We start from the raw sequence: 22,617 nt of genomic DNA on the forward strand, positions 1-22,617 counted from the left end.
CTTCTATCTTTTTCCATTATTTCCTTTCAACGATACCTCACTTGCCTAATTTATGCCTCTTCGTCGGGATACATGGTCGTACAGGTCGGCCGTAATAATAGTTGAAAGTCTTGGATGCAGATGCGATTGTACATATCATGCCGCTCAAACACTTCACGATCCCATTCCATGTATAACCACCTTCGTTATTCATATAGGTTCAAATACTCATGGACAGGGTGTTATGAAAATTAATTTGCCATTTAATTACAAATATATGAACTCCCGTCAAATGTGACTTGTTATATAGACAGATCAATGGAGACCCGCCCTAATTTGCTACAATATCTCCTCTCGGCATGCTTTGGCTAATTCCTTACTTGTGATGGAATATCGGATTCCTTCTTTTAATTGTTCTATGACGAAGGTGGAATGGAACTAGTTAACTTAGCTTGAAGCATTTCGGTGAAGCCAGAATAGAACTAGGGAGAACACTTCAACTTAGCCTCAGGGAAGGAAGAAGAGGATAACATCGGTTGTTCAAGGCCGTGTCACCCGAGCTGAGAAATTCAATTAACTCTACGTCAACATTTATCATATTTGAGTGCTCACCGCTATAACTTGGAGAAGTGGGTGGCCTCAAAGTGTCGCTCTGTGAACGAGGCTTAGGCGCGGTATTCAGAAGAGCCTCATCAGAATGCCATTATTCGCGCTTTGTTCCCTCTTTTCTCCACTTAGACAAGCTTAAGGCCAACAAAGCACGTCAAATAAGCGAGACCAATGCAAGTCGAAGTGCAGAATCGCGCCTCGCATTGTTGGATCTGATGCGTGAGCTTTAGGCGCAGCATCTTCACTCCCACGTGCTTATGCAACCAAAAAGTCATATATCATCACAGAACCCAACAAGGACAATATTTCCCAAGGATCCAACACTTCACCGCTTCTCTATATTCTTCAGTAGGAAAAAAATGCAGAATGCAGACAGGTGGTGGTGGGTTGGGGTTCATTGGCTTACATGTTGGTTGTGTCTCTCTGTCTTGTAACACAACGTTTTCGGAAATCTTTACTCGATAAAGATGCACAACGCGAGTGGCTGTCGTCTTCAGTCTTCCTAAAGGGGAAGGTAACGGTCCAGGTTCCTGGTTACACAACAACACACGACTACATGTATTCTGCTCTGCATACGTCAAAACGGCAGTAATTTCTTCGGTGTATCCCGTATCCCGTATGTATATGTGTGTAGGTAGGTAGTTATCACCGCCTTTTAGCTACGGCCACTGACCGAGTCTCAATCCTGATTCTAATATTGTGTGTGAGTTGCACTTCTGCTGCTATCAAAGTAGAAGCCTGGATCACCGGTCAAGTTGGGCTGTGTCTCGAGCTGCGGGCGTATCTTTGCCCGGAATGTTAGATGGTGGGTGAAGAGTTGAGGCCTTCGTGAAAGGTTTTGTATCAGGGACAGCTCTATCATAACAGAGCCCAATTGTATTGGACTCATGTATATAAGACACCATATTTCCGATTCCATTCGGTTACTTCTCTATCATTCAGCCATGACCTTCTCGAGACACACCACATTAGCAGTTGTCAGATTTCCCATGGGGAAGAACACTCGTCTTACCGTTCTCGTGCTTTGTGCTCCTTCTACTAAGCTCTTTAGAACATATTCTTGATCTTAGTCCTCGTACTTTCAGTCCAGTTACACTGCACTCTCACACCATGTCATCCAACTCAATCCAGACTCCCGCCACCACCACCACCACGGGAGGTACCAAACCGTAAGGTGACACTCTACTTTTTAGCTTGCCACAACTCTAATAGTGTTGTAGAGCCAACATAGATGCATCCATGCTAGCCTGCTATATCCATGACACTTCGTCACTCCAGGATCGCCTTCTCATAAGGGCCATGGCTGAGGATAGCCAGTCATCTCAAAAGGGGGTTGGCTATTCAGGGCCAAAGGATTCCAAGCTATAAATCACTAGGCTCAAGGGATCAAACTATATATACGATGGGTGACCATACTTGGTCCCATATATTTTCCGTTCTATCGCTTGTGCATCTCAATAAGATGCAAGTGTGACTTCATTCAAATACCCATATTACATATGCACAGGGGCAAGCAAATATATCAGATGTTTTGCAACTCACGCTCAGTGCCGAAATGACAAGACTCAGCCAGGGAATCATTTCAATGAAGAGACAGGAAAATGCGTCTATTTTACGCCTCATGATGTACATTGTTGCACAGATATAATTACACGTTATTCGTACCGTTCTTGGCACATCATCCACATTCCAAACCTCGGCCGCACGTAGTCCACTCTTTTCTTTTATTGGGTTGGGGGTGTTGTCGTTGATGAGGGTAATGAAGCATCTGTAGCAGCAACCTCTGACACGCCAGCCTTCTTGAGAGCAGCGTCCTTGCGCTGCGCAATAATAGCACCAAGCTTCTCCAGCATCTCGTCGCTGAGCTCGGGCTCGCCTTCCGCTGCACGCTTCTCGCGCTGCATCTCGTGGAACTCCTGCAAAGGCGTCTGCATAGACTTGACAGAGTCCAAGCGGGCCTGCTCCGACATGGCCTCAGTCTCCTTCTGCTGCACATACCAATCCTCGTGGCGTGTTCGGAACTTGGAGAACTTGTTACGGAGTTCGTCGATGATGTTCTCCGGCATGGGTGGGGATAGCAGGTTATAGTAGAATGATCGCTCCTCGACAGTCTCTCGGATAGTGTCGCCTTCGAATGTTTCCGCTTCGGGGACTTGCACCTCAGGCCAGGGAATGATGACGTTGATTCCAGGAACAATTCGGTCCCACTTGTATCCGTGCTCCCATCGGTCGAGTGTCATATTGGGGGACTTCATGTTTGCTGGAATGGACTTGAGCTCGTGAATGACGACGTCTCTTGTGACGCCGGTTTCGGGGTTGGTGATAGGATAGACCAGGCGGATGGCATCGATCGCGAGGGGCATAGGCTGAGAGCGGCTGTCGTTTCCAAACATGCCTGAAGAGATAGCCTGATACCGTTAGATTATGCAGAGTCATTTCGAAACCAATATGCTTACCCGGTTGTGAGTCTCAAGAGTAACATGCCCCGCCTGGATGTTGATCGACTTGATGCGATCAATCTTTCCCTTGTCTGGGCCATCCATAATAACCACTCGGTCAGAAACAGCAAGACTAAGCTGGTTCACACCACCGGCCCAGGCACATCTCTTCCTCAAAATCTCGGGTCGAGGGTTGTAGAGACCATAGTTGGACCAATCCGTTCGTACACCCTCGGAGAACATGCCATAACCATTGAATCCCAAATCACGCTTGGGGGCGATAGGACCTAACTCCCAATCCTCCTGTCGAGCACGGCGCGCATCCTGAAGATTCTGTCGGACCTCAGCCACAGCTGCTCGAATGGCCTGTCGGTTTCGAAGTTTGTAGTTGGTCTCTTCGGTTTTGGCGGCTTTTTGGGCTCGTTTGCCGGCCTGGCGCTGGGCCTGGGCAACCCGCTTGGCGAGCTTCTGCATGGCGGAGAATGAGCTGCGGTAGTTTATCTAGGGGATTCGCAGGCTCTAGCAGCTCATTGAGCGGATTGAAGCTGTCGGCGCCGAGTTGTCGCTTTGGGCGTGACGATAATTCGTTGTGGAGTGGACGGTTGAGCTGGAAATTCTCGACCATCGAACGGAATTAGCCGCAGTAGTGGGTGGGTGCGGGTAGTTGTGATGCACTGTACCCCGCACTATGCTCATGATAGCTTCATGTCGTACATGCGCCTCAGGGTATCAGAACAATTAGCCGCTAGAATCATAAGAGACAAAACTGGTAGATCAGCTTATGCTACTTAGACTATGCTCTTTAGGCTATTTATGTTTATAAACTAAGACTTAGGAGGTCAACGTTTCTGCTACCCAGTAGATGCAGAGCTATGATGAATATTGAGTCTATATTAACAACTACCCATAAAGCGACATTGAGTATTACGAAGCCCAACATCGACGGAGGAGGTTCATAGCTTTCATGGTCAACAGTAACCATCTGTGCACTCCGCGTCAAAATCCAGTGCCAACGCTATGTACCAATCAGTCACTTTGTTCCTCCAATCCCAACTTCGTACAAAGAAAGACCTTGGTTTTTGAAGTCTTCCATTACGCCGATATCTAGATCAGCCTCTACTATTCCAATCAACTAAGACCATATGGAAAAACCTTACAACAAACAACATATATGCAGCTTGTGATATCATCCAGATGATAAGAAAGCAAGTACAGCACCTTATTGGCCATATGATACTGCTCTAGGCAGGATATACCACAAGATCACATGCTAGCTATGTCAAAGGGTCCAAAGTTCCGTTTTTGTGTATTGAAAGGCCTGAGATGACCTGCGGGATCAGCACTTGTTCGTGTTTGTTATACAAAGCATAGAGGGAATGAGGAATTACGGGCGCATGACAGATTTACCGTGAATCATGAGTATCTCATATTATCCAAAAGTGGTCATTTATCATCGTCTATCCGTAGGATTCTGGGTAATGCATATCCGAATGTGCAACCCAAGGTCAATCAGGGTCCTCGTCCTCACTGTATCCGTACACCACCCAACGATCAGGGGAGCTTGAGTGAGAGTCCTACTTATGGGGCGTCGTAGGACTTTTCCGTCCACTGCAAACTCTATGACTGGACGCTCCGTAGTTCTGGGTATCTTGGCTTAGCAAGCGGAAACACGGGATGGCACAGCACAGCTCAGCACGGAGCTCCGCTATAATACATTGCATGACGGACCAGGGGTGGGAAGCTTGTGCCAGCTTCACTCTTTGCATGGACTGACTTGTGAAAGACGATCGTGATTGATGACGACGCGGATGTTTGATATCAACAAGACTCCCTTCAATATCAAAAGTCAAATTCACAAAGAGGCTAAACGGCATTGTTCATATTCCAGGTGGAACTTGCCGAGATGACTTGTGATAAATATCAAACGCTGACTACGGGGGATAAGCTCATGCTGCAGTCATGACTAGACACCAGATCCCAGCTAGAAATCTCCCAAAGAAAGACACATTTCTCTACAGGCCTAGAGGCCAATTTGTTACCATGGGATAGTGGCTGGAAGTTGTTTATTAGTTTCGTCCTGTTCATATGACAGGCCGAGCCACGGTTTCAGCCTCGGAGCTATGGAGCCTAAAGCGTTCCATCGTCTGGATAAGATGATACAAGTTAAGTTGTAAGCCAACAGCAGCAGTTCTGAAGCAGGACTCTGTTTGGTCGAGCAAGGACTGGCGTGCACGTCAGACCGATAGAAATAGTGCAAAACGTGATGACTGTGAATGATGATGGCGTTTGGCGGTGGGAAGACGAACGGGGAAAGAGTCAAAGAGTCAAAGATGTATCTTTTGTGAATGCACCTCACTGGATTGTGAGTCTCACAATTAAACAAAAACGGTTCAACAAACGGCCGGCTCCCCGTTATTCTTGGCCATTGATATTCTCCGTCATCCAATACTTAGTAGCAAGTGACTGCTATAGTAGGCAGACCCTTATCTCATCTCGTCATCATTGTCGCTGGCATTGCTCACTCTCTCTATCCGAGTCGTTTCAGAATCACGCAAATGGAAGACGACGCAACACGAAGCAACCTTGGGGAGGTCGGAGCAAGTAAAGTAACCAACTTAACTTCCCATGTTATGCAGGATATGGAAGCAACTGCACATGGATTGGACGCCAAAAGCTGCCTCTAAAAGTTTCCTTTCCATGGCGGAGCACTCTCGGTAAGATAAAATGGGCCAGTTAATTCCCCCGCCAGGGAAATAGCCCAGCCCGCCGCCCTAGGCCTAGGATCTTTGGCCGGGCCTGCACACTGTCTGCACTGTGAGCCGACTCCACTAATCACTCACTGAATAGGGGACGGTGTTAGCGGTTGTTGCCACCCACCAGGCGAAGCCAGGGCCACGAGACGCAGTTGGCTGCCTCAGGAAAGGACGGGCGTGGACCCTTTTTTCCGCGTAATGTGACAAGAAGGACGTAGGTACCATTTGCGTGGTAATATCGGTGAAAGAGTACATGCAGAGTTGGTCCTAAGGTGACGACAGATCAGGTCCAAGGTCCAGGGGAAAGTACACATTCATCATCATACCCGTCAAAGAGACCAGACCAGACCCCAGCAAGCTCGCAGCCCCAGCAACAGACATGCTCGCAATTCAAACATGGAACAAATGCTCACAACCTGGCAGTTGTAAACATTGACAGGGCTGTTTTTGTTTTGTTGCTTCTGATCCCTGAGTCGAACAAAGATGCGATGCACCTCAGGAGGGCTTATCAAAGCCTCAACAGCACTTGACTCAGCCTTCACTTTAGATCTAACTTAAAGAATAGAAAGACATACATACGGTGAGACAACTAGGACAAACGAACGCTCTATGCATGCTGACGACCAACAACCTCTGTCAATTAATTAATCGTGCCCGTACAAACACGCCCTGCCCTGCCCTGCCAGCAGGCTATTTTCAGCTGCCATTGTCCGCTAAGTGCCTATCAAAACACAGTGCGAATCACAAATGCCCGTCGCGGCTTTCATCATCCTCAACAACCCTGCTTTGACCCCCCCCAGCACCTCTGATCTCTCGACACCTGGTACCTCGTTCCCAGTGCACATCACATCGTATCCAGAGGTACCTGACGTTGACCTGCCCTGGCTGCCTGTTGTCCTGTGCTTGACCGTTGTCCTATCCAGCCAGTCCTGTCCAGTAGCTGTTCGGGTCCTGGAAAAAAAACCAAGCCCAAGCCTATTTCACCCAAAATCGAACCCCCTTCTGCTCTCTGTCTCTCTCTTGCCTTGCCGTGTCCACTCTCCTCTTTCTCTCTCTCTATCCCATCCCCATCGACCCGCAGCCGCCGCTCTCCGCGAAACTCACAACCTGCACCATCCATCTCACAAGCTCAACTCAAGCTCAAGCTCGCATTCTACGCCAGCAAATTCGTCCATTTCTCACAACTTCTTCACCCAAAAACACTTCTAATCAATAACCATGGCTGAGATCCGCCGAAAGCTCGTCATTGTCGGCGATGGTGCTTGTGGTAAAACCTGTTTGTTGATGTGAGTTGGCCTTCTTTCATCAAGAGATACCCGTCCATCACCGTGTCGTGTTGTTCTCTCCCATCACCGCGTCGACCTTACTCGGTGCTTCAACCGGTCCAAGGCTACACCAGGAAAGCAATGCGATAATTGTTCCTGGCCTCTTGTTCGCTTGAGCGCTTCGCATCGTCCGACGCAATCAGCTCTATCATTATCGTGATAGACGCAGACGCATGCCCCTTGCTTCACTTTGCCATCTTCTACCATCATCATCACCATCATCTCCGCAACCAAATCATCGACTTGTCGCTAATCAATTGTATAGTGTTTTCTCCAAGGGCACTTTCCCCGAGGTAAGCATTGACTTTACACCGTTGATGTCTTTCGGTCATCGCACTGCCACGCGGCGTTACGAGAGGCGCTTATCTCTGACGGGAATCAACAACAACAAACATCGTACTAACGATTCTACCTTTAGGTTTACGTCCCCACCGTCTTCGAGAACTATGTTGCCGATGTCGAGGTTGACGGCAAGCACGTCGAGCTCGCCCTATGGGATACTGCTGGTCAGGAGGATTACGACCGTCTTCGACCTCTTTCTTACCCCGACTCCCACGTTATCTTGATCTGCTTCGCCGTTGACTCTCCCGACTCCCTCGACAACGTCCAGGAGAAGGTTCGTTCAACCCCAACTACCAAACGGCTTGCTGCCAGATAACATCCACACAGCCTTGCTGACACGTGCTCTTTTACAGTGGATCTCTGAGGTTCTGCACTTCTGCCAGGGTCTCCCTATCATCCTTGTTGGCTGCAAGAAGGATTTGCGATACGACCAGAAGATCATTGAGGAGCTCCGAAAGACCAGCCAGAAGCCCGTCTCCCCTGAGGAGGTACGATCCCCTGCCCTGGCAAAGCACCTGTCTTGGGTTCATTGAACCTGATTGGTTGCCTGCTAACTTCACATCTGTACATGCTAACGATAATCAACAGGGTGAGGAGATCCGCAAGAAGATCTCTGCTTACAAGTACCTTGAGTGCTCAGCCAAGACCAACGAAGGTGTCCGCGAAGTGTTCGAGCACGCTACTCGCGCTGCTCTGCTGTCGCGCAGCACCCGAAGCAAGTCTCACAAGAAGTGTCTTGTTCTGTAAAGGCGCCATCGAAGCCTTTTGAACGCAGCCCACGCACACGTATCGTGGATTGACCCTGCGTTGTAATCCTTTGTCACAGTTCGACCTCAACTTGGCCCCGGCAGTTCGGATGAAACAGGCCCGTGGCGGCCAAGAAGGCCAGGGCTGTCGACATGCATCGGTTTTCTCGGAATCTGGAGTTTGATATCGTCTCGCTCATGTCTGGTCCATCGGCCTACGCGCCGACCTTTCTCGCTGGATTGATGGTTTTCTAGTCGGTGGGAGCCCATGGTTTCTTGGACCTCCTGAATCTTGCAGGGGGGTTGCTATTACCGACGGATACCTCATCTTTTTTATTATCACCACTGGCAGGCGAGCGGGACCTTTGTTTTATGTATGTGCTTGCCGCGTATGGGGAGGTGGGCCAGATGTCTTTTTTGTTGGGGGCTTTTGAGGAGGAGGAGGAGTGACTCTCGTTCCTTGCTCTCCTGCCTAGTCTGTCAGTGCAGGCTGATGGACGAGGAATCACTCGGGAGATGTTACAGGAGGCCAGGAGAGACTCTGTGGACTGGTTACGGCGAGAGCGTTTGCGTCTGCTTATGTGTGGATATGGGACTCGGCTGGGGAACCAAGTCGGGTCAGGCCATAAATCTTTTCGTTTTTTCTCTTGGAGCCTCGAGACCGTTACTTAGACCATGGAGATGGGACATCTATTGCGTAGGGCCTGCCTGTTTAATCTCTTGATTTTTTGTATATTTCTGTCTACTTTACCCGTGAGGTGACGTGACCATGCTTCTTTACCTTGGTGATAGTGATTCCATTGCATTGGGCGTATTGGGATGCATGATATAGGCTATCTGGCTACACAAGTGATCACTAGCTTCGAGTTGAGGCGTCTACAGTATCCAATGTTGACCTCTTACTTGGGACATCTCCATCCACGTGCCAATGTCAGTCATGTGGCCCCCTATCCCATGCTAGACCCTCTGATCGACGCCTGAACCTATTTCGGTAGTTGTGATACGGGTGATGTAATCCCATCAATCAACGAGCATGGGTCAGATAATACGTAGCCGTAGTCCAACCAGTGTGGAATCTGAGCTGGTCCGTCTGTCTGGAGCCAAGACAGCTTACACACATACATTCACGGAGAAGATGCGTTATGCAGATAGATTGAGATGAGTATCAGTCTTGTTTCAATAAGGTCGAATAAAAGAGCGAGCTTAATCTCCGCTACAGAGTACCGCCCAAAGCCAAGAGGTTAAACAACCATCAACAGCCTTCCAAACAAAAAAAGAGTGACGCTATCAAACAGCGGCCTCGTCACAACATCCGCCCAAATCGCCAACCCGCACTCCGTTGTATGCATCCCTAACACCCGATATCTCAACTCGTCTCGATCATGTCTTCGTGAATTTCTCCGTTGGAAGTTTAGACGGGGCAGTGCTGGAGAATGTAGTGTCAGCTATGATAGCAAGTAAATGGTGTGTAGGAACAACATACAGCGCCGCAGCTACCGCAGGTCTTGCCGGCGCCCTCAATGGTAGCGCTGCACTTGGGGCAGGTGTTGTGGTTGTAGTTGACGATAGGCTCCATCTTGAAAGTTGATATCGAGAGATGTATGTGGTACAAGGTGTAGAAGTGTCAAAGTTTAAGCTGTGTAGAAAAAGAGAGGAAGGGAAGAAAGAGGGGGAGGGAAGGTTTAAATTATATATACTACTGTATCTCCATCAACTCCAAACCAAATCATCCTTCCCTCACACGAGATTTACGTCGACTCTTTCCCAAAGCGGGGTTTCCTGGCGCAAATAGCGGGCTGTTGCTTTGTTTTACCCCCTCTTGCGATTCGCCCGTGACACACACACACGCATACACAAGCCCACCCCATCTTGATAAAGGAAGTTTGAAGGGTCTTGGGTCCTGGTGAGATGGGGATCTAGGTGGGGAATGGAAGGCCTTGGTCGGGTGAGAAACAGCTCATTGTGCTGGCAACAAATGGAGACTTGAGAATAGAGGGTCAGATATTGGTTAGGAATAGTAAACTTGAACAAAGTCATATTCTTTGCTCACTGAGGGACTAGGCTTAGATAGTCTCTTGTGATATCACAGCTTGACCTCACTAGCAACATCGAATACAAACATGTGCATGCTTCTTGTGCTATGTTTAACAAACTTCGAAACTGTCTATTATTCAGACACCTTTGTATCACGCCATGCCAACAACTCCAATCATACAAATCCAAAATGAGTGCGAGTACCTGCGTTTTCTTCGACATGTCTTACTCAAATGTTCAACTAAATCATCATCCGCCTTTTATATGTGATCGGTACGCCTCTTAAGCGGAAGTCTTCCTCGCAGTAGCATGTGCTTTTGCGTCGCCACTTATGTCTTCTGTTTTCAACCAGTGTCTATGTGTTGATGCTTCGTTAGGTAATGTTATAATGCTATATGAATAAAAGTAAAAAAGGGTGGCGATTATTGGCTTATGCACATTGCGCCGGTCCATCTTTGCCTACAAGGATTTGTTAGCATATACTAAATCCCATGGATGATGTCTCATAAGAATGAAGGGGAACTCACTGTTCACCATCTTTTGCACCGCCTGGATCACACTAATAGTCATGACGACTATGCCAAATGCCACCACCGCACCAGCCATGTATGTCCGCCAACTTCGTGTCGTCAACTTGATGTAGCACAATGGAGGCAGGATGTACGCCATGGCCACTGCACTCGTTGCTCCCACGAGTTCAAACACAGCACCAAGATCACATGTCACCAAACTCAACACAAGAGCTGACACGACAAGACTCGTGCTAAAGAGCAGGTGGCGATTCATGTTGAAGGGCTCATCGGGGAAGAAGTATGTCAACATCACCTCACGACACACAAATGCTTCGAGTGGAAGTGTGGTAAGCATGTTGAGGCCAAAGCAAAGACGCGCAATGTTGACCATGGTGTTGTCGGCAGGAAAGTTGTTGAGAACATTGCCCATAGTCTTGTCACCGAATGTGAGGAAACCACCCAGAGCAAGTACAAGACAGAACACCATCGATACACCAGTCGAGTAATGAGTGACACGAGAAAAGTTGTCAATGGTAGGTGTCTTGAGAGATCCGTAAATGAGGAGTGAATTGTGATGGCAGACAAAGGCTATAAAGTCATCAGTAAGCATCCATACGAGTTCAGGGGTTCAGGACTCATCACTAGCATACCGAATGAGATAACACCAATGGCCTGGAAAAAGCCACCGTTGAATAAAAGAAGCGAAGGGCTGAAGGAGCCTCGTTCTGATGCGGGAGCCACGATGCCTTGCACCAGAATGGTAAAGACGATAACCACCATACCAACAAGCGCAAACGTACTCGCTTTGGCCAACTACACAGGTTGTTAGCATATACTTTTTCTCGAATAAGAGGACGTGTATATCGCCCTTTAGGTTCTCACCTTTGAAATGTCCCGATAAAGCGTCAAGGGGTATCCAATACCCAGCACGAATACCGCAATCGCAACCTGTCGATTCGCCAAAAGCCCTATCACGGGCACCTCTGACAAGTTTGGCCACACGGCGACCAACACATGAGGAATCGTATCGCCAACGATAACGCCATACGCGACCATCCCGCCGAACGCAAACACCCATTGCGCAACGCTAATGGCGATCAACCCGGACTGTCCGAAGCAGTGCTTAACGGTTCCCTGGAAGTGACTCGTCCCGCTGAGCTTGCTGTTGATGACAATCAAGCAGATGGTCCAGTCCACCACCACCGTCAAACCTACCAGCAGCAGGATGCCGCCGACGAGGCCGGCCTGGCGCACAGCGTAGGGCTGGCCGATGATACCCGCGCCAATGATGGAATTGGCCATGTTCATAAAGGCTGACTTGAGTCCAGACTTGGGGCGGTTCATCTCGTGTTCTGCCAATTCGGAAGGATCGCCCATTGAGTTGGCGAGCGTCACGCTTGGTGCTTCCATGTCTGTCAGGAGAGGCGTACGATGCGCCCGCGCCGGACTTGTCGCCTCCTCTATATCAAAGTATGCATCGTCGGATGACCGTCTCTCGCTATCGTCGTCTCTGAATCCGCCAAAGGACTGTCCATTGCTGACCGGCACGATCTCGGGCGTCAAGTCGAAGCGCACGCGGCCGGGTGTTCGAGGCTGGCCATTGCTATCAGTCTTGCCCGAAGCCTTCCCCAAGTCTGCGCTCGCGCTTCCACTGCCGCTGCCGCTGTGATCATCTGCAACTATGCCAAAGTAGTCGTCGTCGTAGTCGGGCCCGTGGCTCAAAAGACCGCGGTCCTCGCCGTGCGGGTTCGGGGAGCCATTGTTCCTGGCGTGCGTCATTGTTGAAGGGGAGCAGCAAAGGGATATTGCGTGCACATTTTCTCCCCAGGAGAAGACGTATTAATTCGATTCGCTCGTACGTATGCGTGAAATTGGTATATTATAGGATGATAGTATTAGAGGAGCAACAAAAAACGATTGACTGTCGAACCAAAGGATAAAAGATTTGCTGTTTGTTGAAAGTTGTAAAGAAGTATTGTCTCCTTGTAATAGGATCTTAGCTTAAAGGATGGTTGTCTGTCCTTCCCCCAGATAAGCAAGGATTCCAAGGATTAGCGTCGCCTTCCAGCATGATAGGCGCTAGGATTGGTTCAAATGCCCCTTGGAAATCTGGTCCTTGGTGCTGGAATCTCCCGCTAGGTGCTCATGCAGGGGCACGGATCAATCCAACAGGACTGGGCCATACTCAGAGAAGATATGAATAAAGAGATGGAATGGAGGCTTCTATTGAGAATATTTGTTGAACATCTAACAGGATGTGGAGCTACTGGTTATTGGTTCTTTTCTACTCAGATATACCGTTACTTGCCACAAGAACTGTTGTAAACCCAGGGACCCTTACGAAGCAAGTTGCATTAAAATAGGGGTCCAATTTACACTCTCCTTTCCAACGGTCAGACCCAGAAACGATCAAGGTTCCAGAACCTTTCTACCTGACAACAAGCCAGAACTGTACCCAACAGGCTTTCAGTCACATATTATCGAGTCATGATATTTGTAAACCCAATTCGATAACTCAATCATCCAACATTTCTATTGAATGTGATGGTCTATCTCTGGTTGGAAATATGTGTAGCGTGGCTTGAACCACCTATGTGAAACTCAACAAGTTCTCCCTCACTTCAATCGGGTGTACAATTGTAACTTTCCTTCCCAATCTTCTCATTCATGCTTGATGAGCTTTGTCTGTCTGTCCCTATGTTCCTCGCATGATTTTTCTATGCTCTATGAAGCTCTCGGGTTGTATATATATATATATGCACGTCTTTCCGCGCGTCTAACGATTGTAAAATAACGATTGTATCCAGGGTATTAAAAAGAACGTATAACCGCTTGCCCGACTCCGTCTAAGTCAGGAGGGCGAAAAATGGTACTATACAGAAAATGAATGTGAAACGGGCTTGCGATAATAGCCCTGAGGGTGCTGACGAGTCTTGGGTCTCGCTCGCCTGGCTTGTTTCGGCGGTGGCAGTGCCAGATGAGACTGATTCCTTACCGAGACCCATATCTGGTACTGCGGTTGCGGTTGATTTTGAGTTAGTGGTGATTCCAGTTTCTTCGCTGTCGTCAGACGTCTGGGTTGGCTTGTTGGAGGTCTTTGTCACTGTCGCGGAGGTGGTTTCTTCTTCAGAGTCGTCAGAATCAGAGCCGCTCGTGATAGCGTTCGTAGCAAAACCTGTTGTTATTAGCAATGAGTTTAATCTCAGTCATTGTTTCCACTCACCAATTCGTCGTTCGTCCGCATCAAAAACAGCGTAGACGTTCTTGATAAAGGTATCACCCAGAAGCCACGCGCCCTTGACGACTTCGAAACCGTACAGGTTGCTGGTACACTTTCCATCCTTGTCTGGAGGAGAAACCCAATCCTTTGGCGAAATAACATGGTCGACGCCAGAAAACTTGATGGTCATGTTGCCCTTGCTATCACAGGGGACATGATACGTGGTGCCATCCTTACTCTCAGCTCCGTCGATAAGAGCGTGGACCTTCTTGACATTGGCTGGCGAGCCGAACATGAAAGAGGTTCCAGTGTCGATGAAGCTGCGCAGGCCTCCGACACCTGCCTGCTCGCCGTTGTATCCCATATCGTCCATCTCGATAGCCCAGTCGTTCTCTTTGCCGAGAGATGTGTAGGAAATTTCGCCAGTGTACTTATCGGGGTTCGGCGAGCCAAAGCTGATCTCGCCCTCGTTGGTACCGTCAGCCGCACGGTTTAGAGCGACGCAGAACATGTTCTTGTCGACTTCCTTCGACTCAGCCAGGGCGTTGAGGAAGTTTCCGCTGGATCCCTTGTTTATCGCAAGACCAAGAATACCGTCAAAGGCGAAAGAGAGAAACTGGTCCGATGTCGTATGCGTCAGTCCAAACTGGTAGTTGATGTCCATACCGGCCACGGTAAGTGTGTCAGTTGCCCAGTTGCCAGAAACCTTTCCTGAGCCGTATGCAATGCTGAAGGATTTGCCTGTCTCCTTGAGTGTGTCTGAGTCGTCGGCGCCGAATGTGTTGTGCATCGTACAGGCTTTGCTGGTACAGGAAGTGCCCATAACCCAACTTGAGCCAGCGCCTGTGTCGATAAGCATATACATGGGCTTCTTTTCTGATCCAACTCCCACTTCGATAAAGTACGAATAATCAGTGCCGTCTTGGTTCACACCCTGAGTGTGTTTCGTTGTCGATTTCGCTGCCTCCATGACATTGTACTCATTTTCGCGCTTGGCCAGCACACTGGTGGCTGGGACAGTTCCTCCTGTGTACTTTGCGATTAATCGTGCTGCTTCATGGGCTGCTCTCTCTGATAACGGTTGACTGGACTGTGGTAGACTAGTCAGTATAAATGGTATCAAGCCAATTCGTAAAACAAACCTTGGGAGCTCTCTGCTTAATACCCATGCGAACACCACCACCGTTTCCAACGGTCTTGGACCTTCGCCCCACACTCTCTTGTCCAACATCAACTCGCCAATCCGGGGTATAAGGAAAGAATGCATTGGCAGACGAGGCGAAAGCCAGCTGTGCTAATAGCGCTCCTGGACGCATTTTGAAGTTGCGTTGATATCAGAATAGTGAAATTCTGGTGGCCGCTTGTTGTACTCGGAAGCGGAAGTGGTTGATATAACCGTGAGTTGGCTTGCACTGAGACAAGACAGACCAAGGTCGATTCGGTGCTGATTGGAGCAGCTCGTCACAACCTGTCTCAAACGCGTCTATTCAGTGAAAACAGAAATTGACGAGGCTGAGAAAGAACAGTGAAGTCGAATCGAACAAAGCCTCTGGAGCCAGAGTTGGCCGAGGGTATTAAGAATTAGGTTTATGAGCCCAGCATTGGAAGCAAAACGACACAGTAAAGACGTCGAGTTATAACCTGGCGCAAGTTGGAGGACACAAGCAAAGACACACAATGGAAGTGGCTTGGTTACAGTGAGACCAATTCCCGAGTCTCTCTTTCTTTTTGGAACAGGGCGTCTGAAGTATTTCTTTCAAGGGCTGGGGTGAATTGGAATTGGAGGTCGGGATAATGATACTCGATGTGGGAGCACGGTCTGATTTGCGCAAGACAAAGAGCAAGCAACAAAGAAAGGGAAATCGCAAAGGAGAGTATGAAACGAAACAAAACCTAGAAAAAGGAAGACAGAGGAGGGGGAGGGATTATTACGAATTAAGGTAAATGCAAGGTACAATACAGTATAAAAGAGAGGCAGCAGATGCAGAGAGAGAGAAAGAGGGTGGAGGCAGAGGTGGAGGTGGAGGGAGTGACGGGAAGTGGTATGTGAGATGCAGTAGACGGTATGGGGGAGAGTGGGCCTGCCTAGGGACCTAGTTTGGGTGTGCCTTCAGTGAGTGCAGCAGTACATATACCCTGTCTGTGCCCCGAGTCTTCCATCGTAAAAGGAGCCTATTAATCAACGGGCCAACCACTAACAGCCAAGTTCCAATCTGTCAAAATAGATAAATCATTTAAACATGGCAAAGATAGAGTAGCATTTATGTCACCTCACCTCAAATCTCATCTCTCTCACGACACCAGACCCAGGCTCTAGACCCCAGAGCTAGGCTGGAACAGGACTCTAATTGGGTGTCAAAATATCTTGGCTTGATGATCATCTGGACCTAGTCCATGTCTACCGATCTTGATAATACCGTACACTGCTTCGTATTCTTGGCCATCTCTTTGAACTGAATCAGTCACTACCAAAACTGACTCTTTTGAAACATGAAAACAATAACAAAGAAACGCCCTTCGAGTCGTGTGTAACACACTGCAGTCATCTCTACATGCAATCCCTCTCTGCTCATCACTGGATCTTCATATCTTCTAGTGCCAGGGTCGTAACCTTCTGAATGGTCCGTCAAGTCTTAGCCGCTTGCATGGTCGGAGCGTTCATGTTTCCGGTGGAAACCCTCCAACTGTGGAGATTACCTACATGGAACCTGCCGTGCTCTCTACCTTGTTAAGGATAAGGGCAAATGATATCGGCCACAGATGATAGCTAATGCTTGTCTTGTCTTTGTCCTCTGTTGCCATGTGCTTCCAAGAGATGCAACCGTCGCCAAATACGGACACATCCAACCCCTGAAACGATAAGCGTCCTTGCACATGAACGGATGCGTTTAGGTTCATCTATCTAGGCAGGTCAAGTTGCCCGGGCTAAATCCCCCTACAAGATCTGCATATTGGCGCACATAATATCCGTACGATGCAAAGCAACGTGGAGCAAGCGGTAAAAAAAAAAGAACCTAAAAAACAAGCTTCAGCGGTTGATACACGCGTTCAGTGGGAACCAGGCTGCATATTGTGGTTCACTATTGATGCCATCCCTTGCTTTTGATGACATTCGATATGTACATCTAGACAGTATCGAGACAAGAAAGCTTGATGCCCTGGCGTCAAACATGCAGTCAGGCCACCATCGCCGCCGTATATCCCCTAGACTTGCATCTCACGCCCAATGGTATTGGATCCAAGGGTTTTGTTTCCTCAACTGACTCGATAAGTCTAGCGTTTCTTACGCGTCAAAACAACCTCCAACCCCTGACTACTGCTGCAAGCCTCAAAACTCTCAGCTTGCTCCAGTTTTGTTATACGCCATTCTAGTGATTGCAGGTCAGCAGATGCCTTTTTCGAGATAATGTTGCGTTATTGTTGTTTCATGGTACGGGTACTGTGCAGTACGGAGCTGATGTCCGAGTCAATATTCTTGACACATGCAGATATTGACTATCACCTCGAATTGAACGAGTTGCATGAATATTCAAACATGTTACACTGCCTCCCTCTGAACCCAAGCTCAGAATACTGATCCTTCGGGTCTCAGATTTGTTCCTTTTGCGAATTTCAATTATGCAAAATCCCATCATATTCCCCATTATAAGTTTTATATATAGGTCTCGTCCAAGCGGTGATATGACATGACAGACAACCGAGAATATCCCTGGCCTTACAACGCCATAGCTTCCGCAACAAAGCTCTTTGTCTCTAATTATCCGAGTCACTAACTCGCGTGGCACAGATGTATTCGCTTTGCAATATCTAACAGCCGAGTCCACTATTAGGATTTCAAGCTCTTTCGTCTAAACACCATGCTGGTTTATCGTGCCAAGCCTGCTGCAGGTCATAATTTCACATAGATTATTCTCCAGACAAGATGGATCGTAGTTCACCGCATGCGGCTCAAATGACTTCATACCCAGTCCTGAACTCCAGTCCTGGCCCGCCGATGAAACAACGCTGGTGGTCTGTCAATGCCTGCCAATGCCTGCCAACGCCTAATCTTAACCCCAGCAAGTTGTGGCACTATCTACTCGGGTCGCGTCGATCAGAGCAGAGCCCAATTTCAGTGATATATTGCGCTTTTTCTTATAGGGTATCTTGGTCTTTGATAGGTTGCTAAACCTAGAGCCATCTTTCGACCAGAAATCAAGGGTTGAAATGACGGCAGATCTTCATTTGTCTATATAACTAGATGTTATCGTCGGGGTGAAGCTGGTCTGAGCATCTTCTTCACCACCGAGACGAGATTGTTTTATTTCCAATGTCTATTTTCATGTTTTTAAGCTCATATATCCGAAGAGGCAACCGACCATGTTGGGCCATAGCCCAGGGGAACAAGACATGCATCACTTTGTTTGGAATCCATCAACAACCTCCAACCACTGTTGCGCTCTTTCAAGTATGCGCTTCCCAGTCTCATCTTCAGCAGCACTCTCCAATAATACCCTCCGAACATTTTCAAATTCCATCATGTCTGCAGTAGTGCCTCCCCAGGCAGCGATATATCGGAGAAAATACCAGACAGACTCATTGCGCCACTTGAACGAGCTCGCAAGCTTCAATGTTTCGCGAAAGACAAGTGATGTCTCGGAAGGATGCTTGTGAAGCAGAAATATCAGGAACTGCCAGCCTGATATGTCGTTGTGGTGTGAGAAGCACCACTTTTGCGTTGAGCTAATTATTCGAGACAGAGCATCTTTGGCCTTTGATGATTGTAAGATGAATGCGCTGGTCAAGTATCTTGCGTGACACCAAGCGTAGTAGTTTCGGGGATGTCGTTCGCCAGATACCATGATGATTCTCAAGATGTCATCCTCCACCGGAACCCCCTGACCGTGGAGGCGATATTGTTCCATAAGCCAGCGACGATGGTTCCATAATGTTGGTGATTTGGTATGCCGATGGAGACGACTGGTTAGTAGACTGTCCAGCAAGTGTTTCTCGGAGCGCAATACGTCTTCGACGCTCTTGCCTTTTAACTTGCTTGTGATAAGCCTCTTTCTGGTATTGGCAGCCGTCAAGTGCTCTGGGTCCATCAACAGCATGACCGCTGTTGATCTTAAAACTTGGTCTATCGAGACATTCTGATCCTTCGCTAGGAACTTTTTGTGAAGTTTCTGTGCCACTATAAAAGCTTGAACTATGCGCAGCTTCGGAATGGCAACAGCATTCTCATCTCGGAGTACTGTTGAGTCTGGATCTAGCACATGGCTTTTACCAAGTAACTCAATCTCAAGAAGTTGATCTGATGATTCTGTGAGAACATCCGAGATATCTAGAAACACTTGATGGTGGTCACCATGCTTGAGAGCCTCTTTCGCACTCTTATCAAGTGCTCGTGACATTAGATCTGGGCAAGGCAATAAAAGTGAAGTGATGTATAGGGTAAGCGCAATGGAACAGATGTGGCTCTGGCCTTAGAGAAGTTGGATGTTGAAACCACAGTGAGCAAAATTAATAAGTCAGTTTATGTCTTCCAAGGGTGAGTCTCTGACTGCTTATTTTTGAACCCTAGAGGCTAACGCTTGGGTGGTGTGGAGGGGTTGTATGGAGCTCCATACAGTCGGGGCTACCTAATGACATGGCTTGACCACGTTTGAAGAACCACCAAAGCCAACATCACCACCACCTGACTTCCATCTTCGCTTGCACGAGCATAAGCCGGCGCTGCACCAAAAACACACTGAGTGTGTATAACCCTCTCTTCCTCGCCTTCGCCATCCTCGATCTTCGACCTGCAACGATGGCCTCTCTTATGCTCAGCGTCTTCGTTGTCGAAGTTATCGTCAACCTAGTCAACACAATTGGAGCCACCGCGATCAACAACCTGGTGCGTCACTTCTCGCGCTGCGCTATTGAGTTACATCTGCTAACTTAAGAAAGCTCTGGACATTGATCAACTTCCTTCCTATCTCGACGTCAAAGGCTGCCGGCGAACAGCGCAAGCTTCAGGCCGATTACCTCAAGGTCCGACGAGACCTAAATGCCACGAGCTCTCAGGATGAATTTGCCAGATGGGCAAAGCTGCGTCGCCAGCACGATAAGCTCCTCGAACAGCTAGAGAAGACCAGTACGTTTCGCCTGCTGTAGAGAATTACAGGGGAATTAAGGCGATAGCTAACACATGTCCTCTACAGAGAAAACCACCGAGGCTTCACGATCCAACTTCGACAGAGTCCTCACCGTCGTCCGCATCGTCGTTACCCGCGCGCCGCAATACTTCTTGCCCTTCTGGTACGCTACTGAGCCCATGTTCTGGCTGCCTCACGGCTGGTTCCCTTACTGGGCGGAATGGATCCTGTCTTTCCCTCGAGCCCCCATCGGAAGTGTCAGCATCGCCTCGTGGCAGCTTGCTTGCACAGGAGTCATTGCTCTTCTCAGCGACTTGATCGCAGGCACTGCCGGACTACTCTTCGGCACGAAGGAGGCCAAGGAGGCACCTATCACTTCTGAGAAGGTCGTCGCGGAGGAGAAGAAGAAGTCATGAGGGGCATCAGTTGACCAGCAAACTTGGCTGATGAGAGCGCAAGAAACGGGTCTACTTTTGTTATCCCTAGGGGATAGAAACACTCATAGATGGCTATTTCGCACATAATAAAAATATGCAAAACATTTTAACAAGTAATTAAAACAAAAACTTGACTACGATTGGGGATGTATCTCTTCGAAATTTGACGCAAAGTTCTTCATTGCCGAAGCTGAGACTTTGTAACACGACAGAGAATAACCCTTGGCAGGGTATTTGGGGCTTGATCTAGGCATCTTTTTGACTCTGGCGACCATGGAGAGATCGCGAAAGCTTCGAAAGTGCCAAAAGAAAACAGTACACGCGAAGTGTTCTGATTCATTGTCACGAGAACGGAGAATGAAGGGATACTGCGAATGACAGCCCGAGAGGCATTAATATTGCGCTATTGACTGGAAGCTATGGTTGGGGATGCAAAGATTGTGACAGAAGAAGGAGGGAATGTTGTGATTATGAGTTGAAGAAAGAAAGAAAAGTCAACGAGAGAAAGAAAAATTGGCGGTTTTACGTTGGAAAAAGAATGTCGGCCCCACCAAATGCAAAGCCCCCACATCTGGCCGAGGACAGTCGACAGTTCTTGGCGCCACCTTTCCATTGCCATTGCTATTGCCTTATCGATATTCGGTTCCTGGACTGACGTCGTGTCTTTCAGCCTCGTCTCGACTTGTAACAACCGTGTTCAACCAGATCTTCACTACCAGCAAAATCTAACTTGGTCATATTTACTTGAATACTGGCCATCATGGCGATTCCTTGGGACTCGTAAGTTTGATTTCATTATTTGTTTTGTATTTATTCTGTTCACGTTTCTCTATCTCCTTGGTAGTCACTTATACTTCTATACAACTTCTAACCTTAACATATAGACTTCGCTCCCTCGTCATCTTCTTTGGACCCATACTCTTACCAAAGGCTATATCGTACTACCGCTCCGTCAAGAATAATCCCCACGGCCGTCACGCACCCATAATACCCGTCCCGCCTCGAGTCGCAGTTGCGCTCGCGCTCCTCGCTTTCCTTGTCGTTAGCTACATCGTCCAGACGCTCCCGCTCTTTTCGCCCGAGAACCTCTTCCTCGGAACACAAAGCCGCCTGCAGATACCCGTCGATGTACTCTTCAACCGAGTCGCTGCCGGACGACCAGACAATGTACTTACGAGGCAAGATGAGGCGCTGAGGGGCCGATTTGTCAACTTGGAGAGTCGACTGCTCTACTTGCAGTTTGGTCCCGATGTGCTGGCCAACTGCCCGTTCTGTACCTCAGAGGAACCAAAGACATTCTTCAACTATGCCCTCCCGCAGCTTCTGTGGCCTCACATCGCCAACCTCTTCGCCGTTGCGTTCGTTACTAGTCCTACATTCACAGGCAGAGCTGGTGCCCAGTGGCGACCAAAGGCCACGATGGCCGCTGCTGTGATTGCAGCTCTCGATGTATACTTTGTCAACTCGTACAACTACCAGGCCAACGCCCGTGCTCTCCGTTTATCAGAGGTCGACTTCTTCTACTGGACTGCCCGTGTTGCACGCCTGGTGACTCTCGCTACCTTTGACGCGGCCCTGGGATGGCTTCTTTACCTATCTGCCACAAACCGTGCATTCGTCGAGCCTCCCTCGCCTGTGGAGCGCATCGAAATGACCGCTCGTGCCTTGATGCTAGTCAAAAGCAAACTTAGCGCACTGGGTATTGTTAAGAATACAGCACTTCGCGACGAAGATCTTCGATCGCGCAGCCATGGTTACTGGACTCATGAGGTTCGTCTCATGGGCGAGGTTATGGAGGAACGGGAGGTTGTAGAGGGAGTCAATGATGCGTTGAGTAACCGCATTGACGTTGGAAGCATTACAAGAGACGCCGAAGGTTATGCACAGAATGTAATGCAGAACTTGCATGCAGAAACAGCGAATGATGGCTAAACTCCTTATCATCTTGCTGCGTATTATCCCAACCCTTCTTCTTTCAAAGAGCTATTCATACATAGAGGTCTAGAACCATCAAAACTTGGCATTGATTACCTTGAAAACCGTATCTCGTTCTTTCTCCTGTAATAATGTCCAGTAAAATATCCCCCCTTGCGAACCCCCTGA

General features: G+C 48.4%; 8 protein-coding genes across 8 annotated transcripts; 3 read left to right on the forward strand and 5 right to left on the reverse strand.

Moving 5' to 3' along the window:
• Positions 1 to 2,141: 2,141 nt before the first annotated feature.
• FGSG_04401 (uncharacterized protein) lies at positions 2,142 to 3,590 on the reverse strand. The gene is made up of 2 exons (XM_011322903.1): positions 3,045 to 3,590; positions 2,142 to 2,996 (listed from the first exon to the last, which is right to left on the reverse strand). Exons 1-2 carry the CDS (start codon positions 3,498 to 3,500, stop codon positions 2,313 to 2,315), a joined length of 1,140 nt encoding a protein of 379 aa, XP_011321205.1. The 5' UTR covers positions 3,501 to 3,590; the 3' UTR covers positions 2,142 to 2,312.
• Positions 3,591 to 6,794: 3,204 nt separating this feature from the next.
• Positions 6,795 to 9,041, forward strand: FGSG_04400 (uncharacterized protein). Its single transcript, XM_011322904.1, has 5 exons — positions 6,795 to 7,065; positions 7,370 to 7,397; positions 7,523 to 7,720; positions 7,800 to 7,934; positions 8,035 to 9,041. The coding sequence occupies exons 1-5, from the start codon at positions 6,998 to 7,000 to the stop codon at positions 8,191 to 8,193; spliced, it is 588 nt and encodes a 195-aa protein (XP_011321206.1). The 5' UTR covers positions 6,795 to 6,997; the 3' UTR covers positions 8,194 to 9,041.
• A 304-nt stretch (positions 9,042 to 9,345) lies between these two features.
• FGSG_04399 (uncharacterized protein) lies at positions 9,346 to 9,832 on the reverse strand. The gene is made up of 2 exons (XM_011322905.1): positions 9,676 to 9,832; positions 9,346 to 9,618 (listed from the first exon to the last, which is right to left on the reverse strand). Exons 1-2 carry the CDS (start codon positions 9,766 to 9,768, stop codon positions 9,604 to 9,606), a joined length of 108 nt encoding a protein of 35 aa, XP_011321207.1. The 5' UTR covers positions 9,769 to 9,832; the 3' UTR covers positions 9,346 to 9,603.
• An 824-nt stretch (positions 9,833 to 10,656) lies between these two features.
• Positions 10,657 to 12,517, reverse strand: FGSG_04398 (uncharacterized protein; the record flags this gene model as incomplete). The annotated part of the gene is made up of 4 exons (XM_011322906.1): positions 10,657 to 10,685; positions 10,754 to 11,326; positions 11,389 to 11,551; positions 11,621 to 12,517. 4 exons carry the CDS (start codon positions 12,515 to 12,517, stop codon positions 10,657 to 10,659), a joined length of 1,662 nt encoding a protein of 553 aa, XP_011321208.1.
• Positions 12,518 to 13,261: 744 nt separating this feature from the next.
• On the reverse strand, positions 13,262 to 15,663 carry FGSG_04397 (uncharacterized protein). Its single transcript, XM_011322907.1, has 3 exons — positions 15,101 to 15,663; positions 13,962 to 15,048; positions 13,262 to 13,913 (listed from the first exon to the last, which is right to left on the reverse strand). Exons 1-3 carry the CDS (start codon positions 15,272 to 15,274, stop codon positions 13,585 to 13,587), a joined length of 1,590 nt encoding a protein of 529 aa, XP_011321209.1. The 5' UTR covers positions 15,275 to 15,663; the 3' UTR covers positions 13,262 to 13,584.
• A 2,689-nt stretch (positions 15,664 to 18,352) lies between these two features.
• FGSG_04396 (uncharacterized protein) lies at positions 18,353 to 19,351 on the reverse strand (the record flags this gene model as incomplete). The annotated part of the gene is made up of 1 exon (XM_011322908.1): positions 18,353 to 19,351. The coding sequence occupies one exon, from the start codon at positions 19,349 to 19,351 to the stop codon at positions 18,353 to 18,355; it is 999 nt and encodes a 332-aa protein (XP_011321210.1).
• Positions 19,352 to 19,749: 398 nt separating this feature from the next.
• Positions 19,750 to 20,493, forward strand: FGSG_04395 (uncharacterized protein; the record flags this gene model as incomplete). Its single annotated transcript, XM_011322909.1, has 3 exons — positions 19,750 to 19,836; positions 19,890 to 20,076; positions 20,144 to 20,493. 3 exons carry the CDS (start codon positions 19,750 to 19,752, stop codon positions 20,491 to 20,493), a joined length of 624 nt encoding a protein of 207 aa, XP_011321211.1.
• Positions 20,494 to 21,274: 781 nt separating this feature from the next.
• Positions 21,275 to 22,446, forward strand: FGSG_04394 (uncharacterized protein; the record flags this gene model as incomplete). The annotated part of the gene is made up of 2 exons (XM_011322910.1): positions 21,275 to 21,294; positions 21,399 to 22,446. 2 exons carry the CDS (start codon positions 21,275 to 21,277, stop codon positions 22,444 to 22,446), a joined length of 1,068 nt encoding a protein of 355 aa, XP_011321212.1.
• Between the last annotated feature and the right edge of the window lie 171 nt (positions 22,447 to 22,617).

This window comes from Fusarium graminearum, chromosome 2 (genome assembly GCF_000240135.3).
Source record: "Fusarium graminearum PH-1 chromosome 2, whole genome shotgun sequence".
Lineage (NCBI taxonomy): Eukaryota > Fungi > Ascomycota > Sordariomycetes > Hypocreales > Nectriaceae > Fusarium > Fusarium graminearum.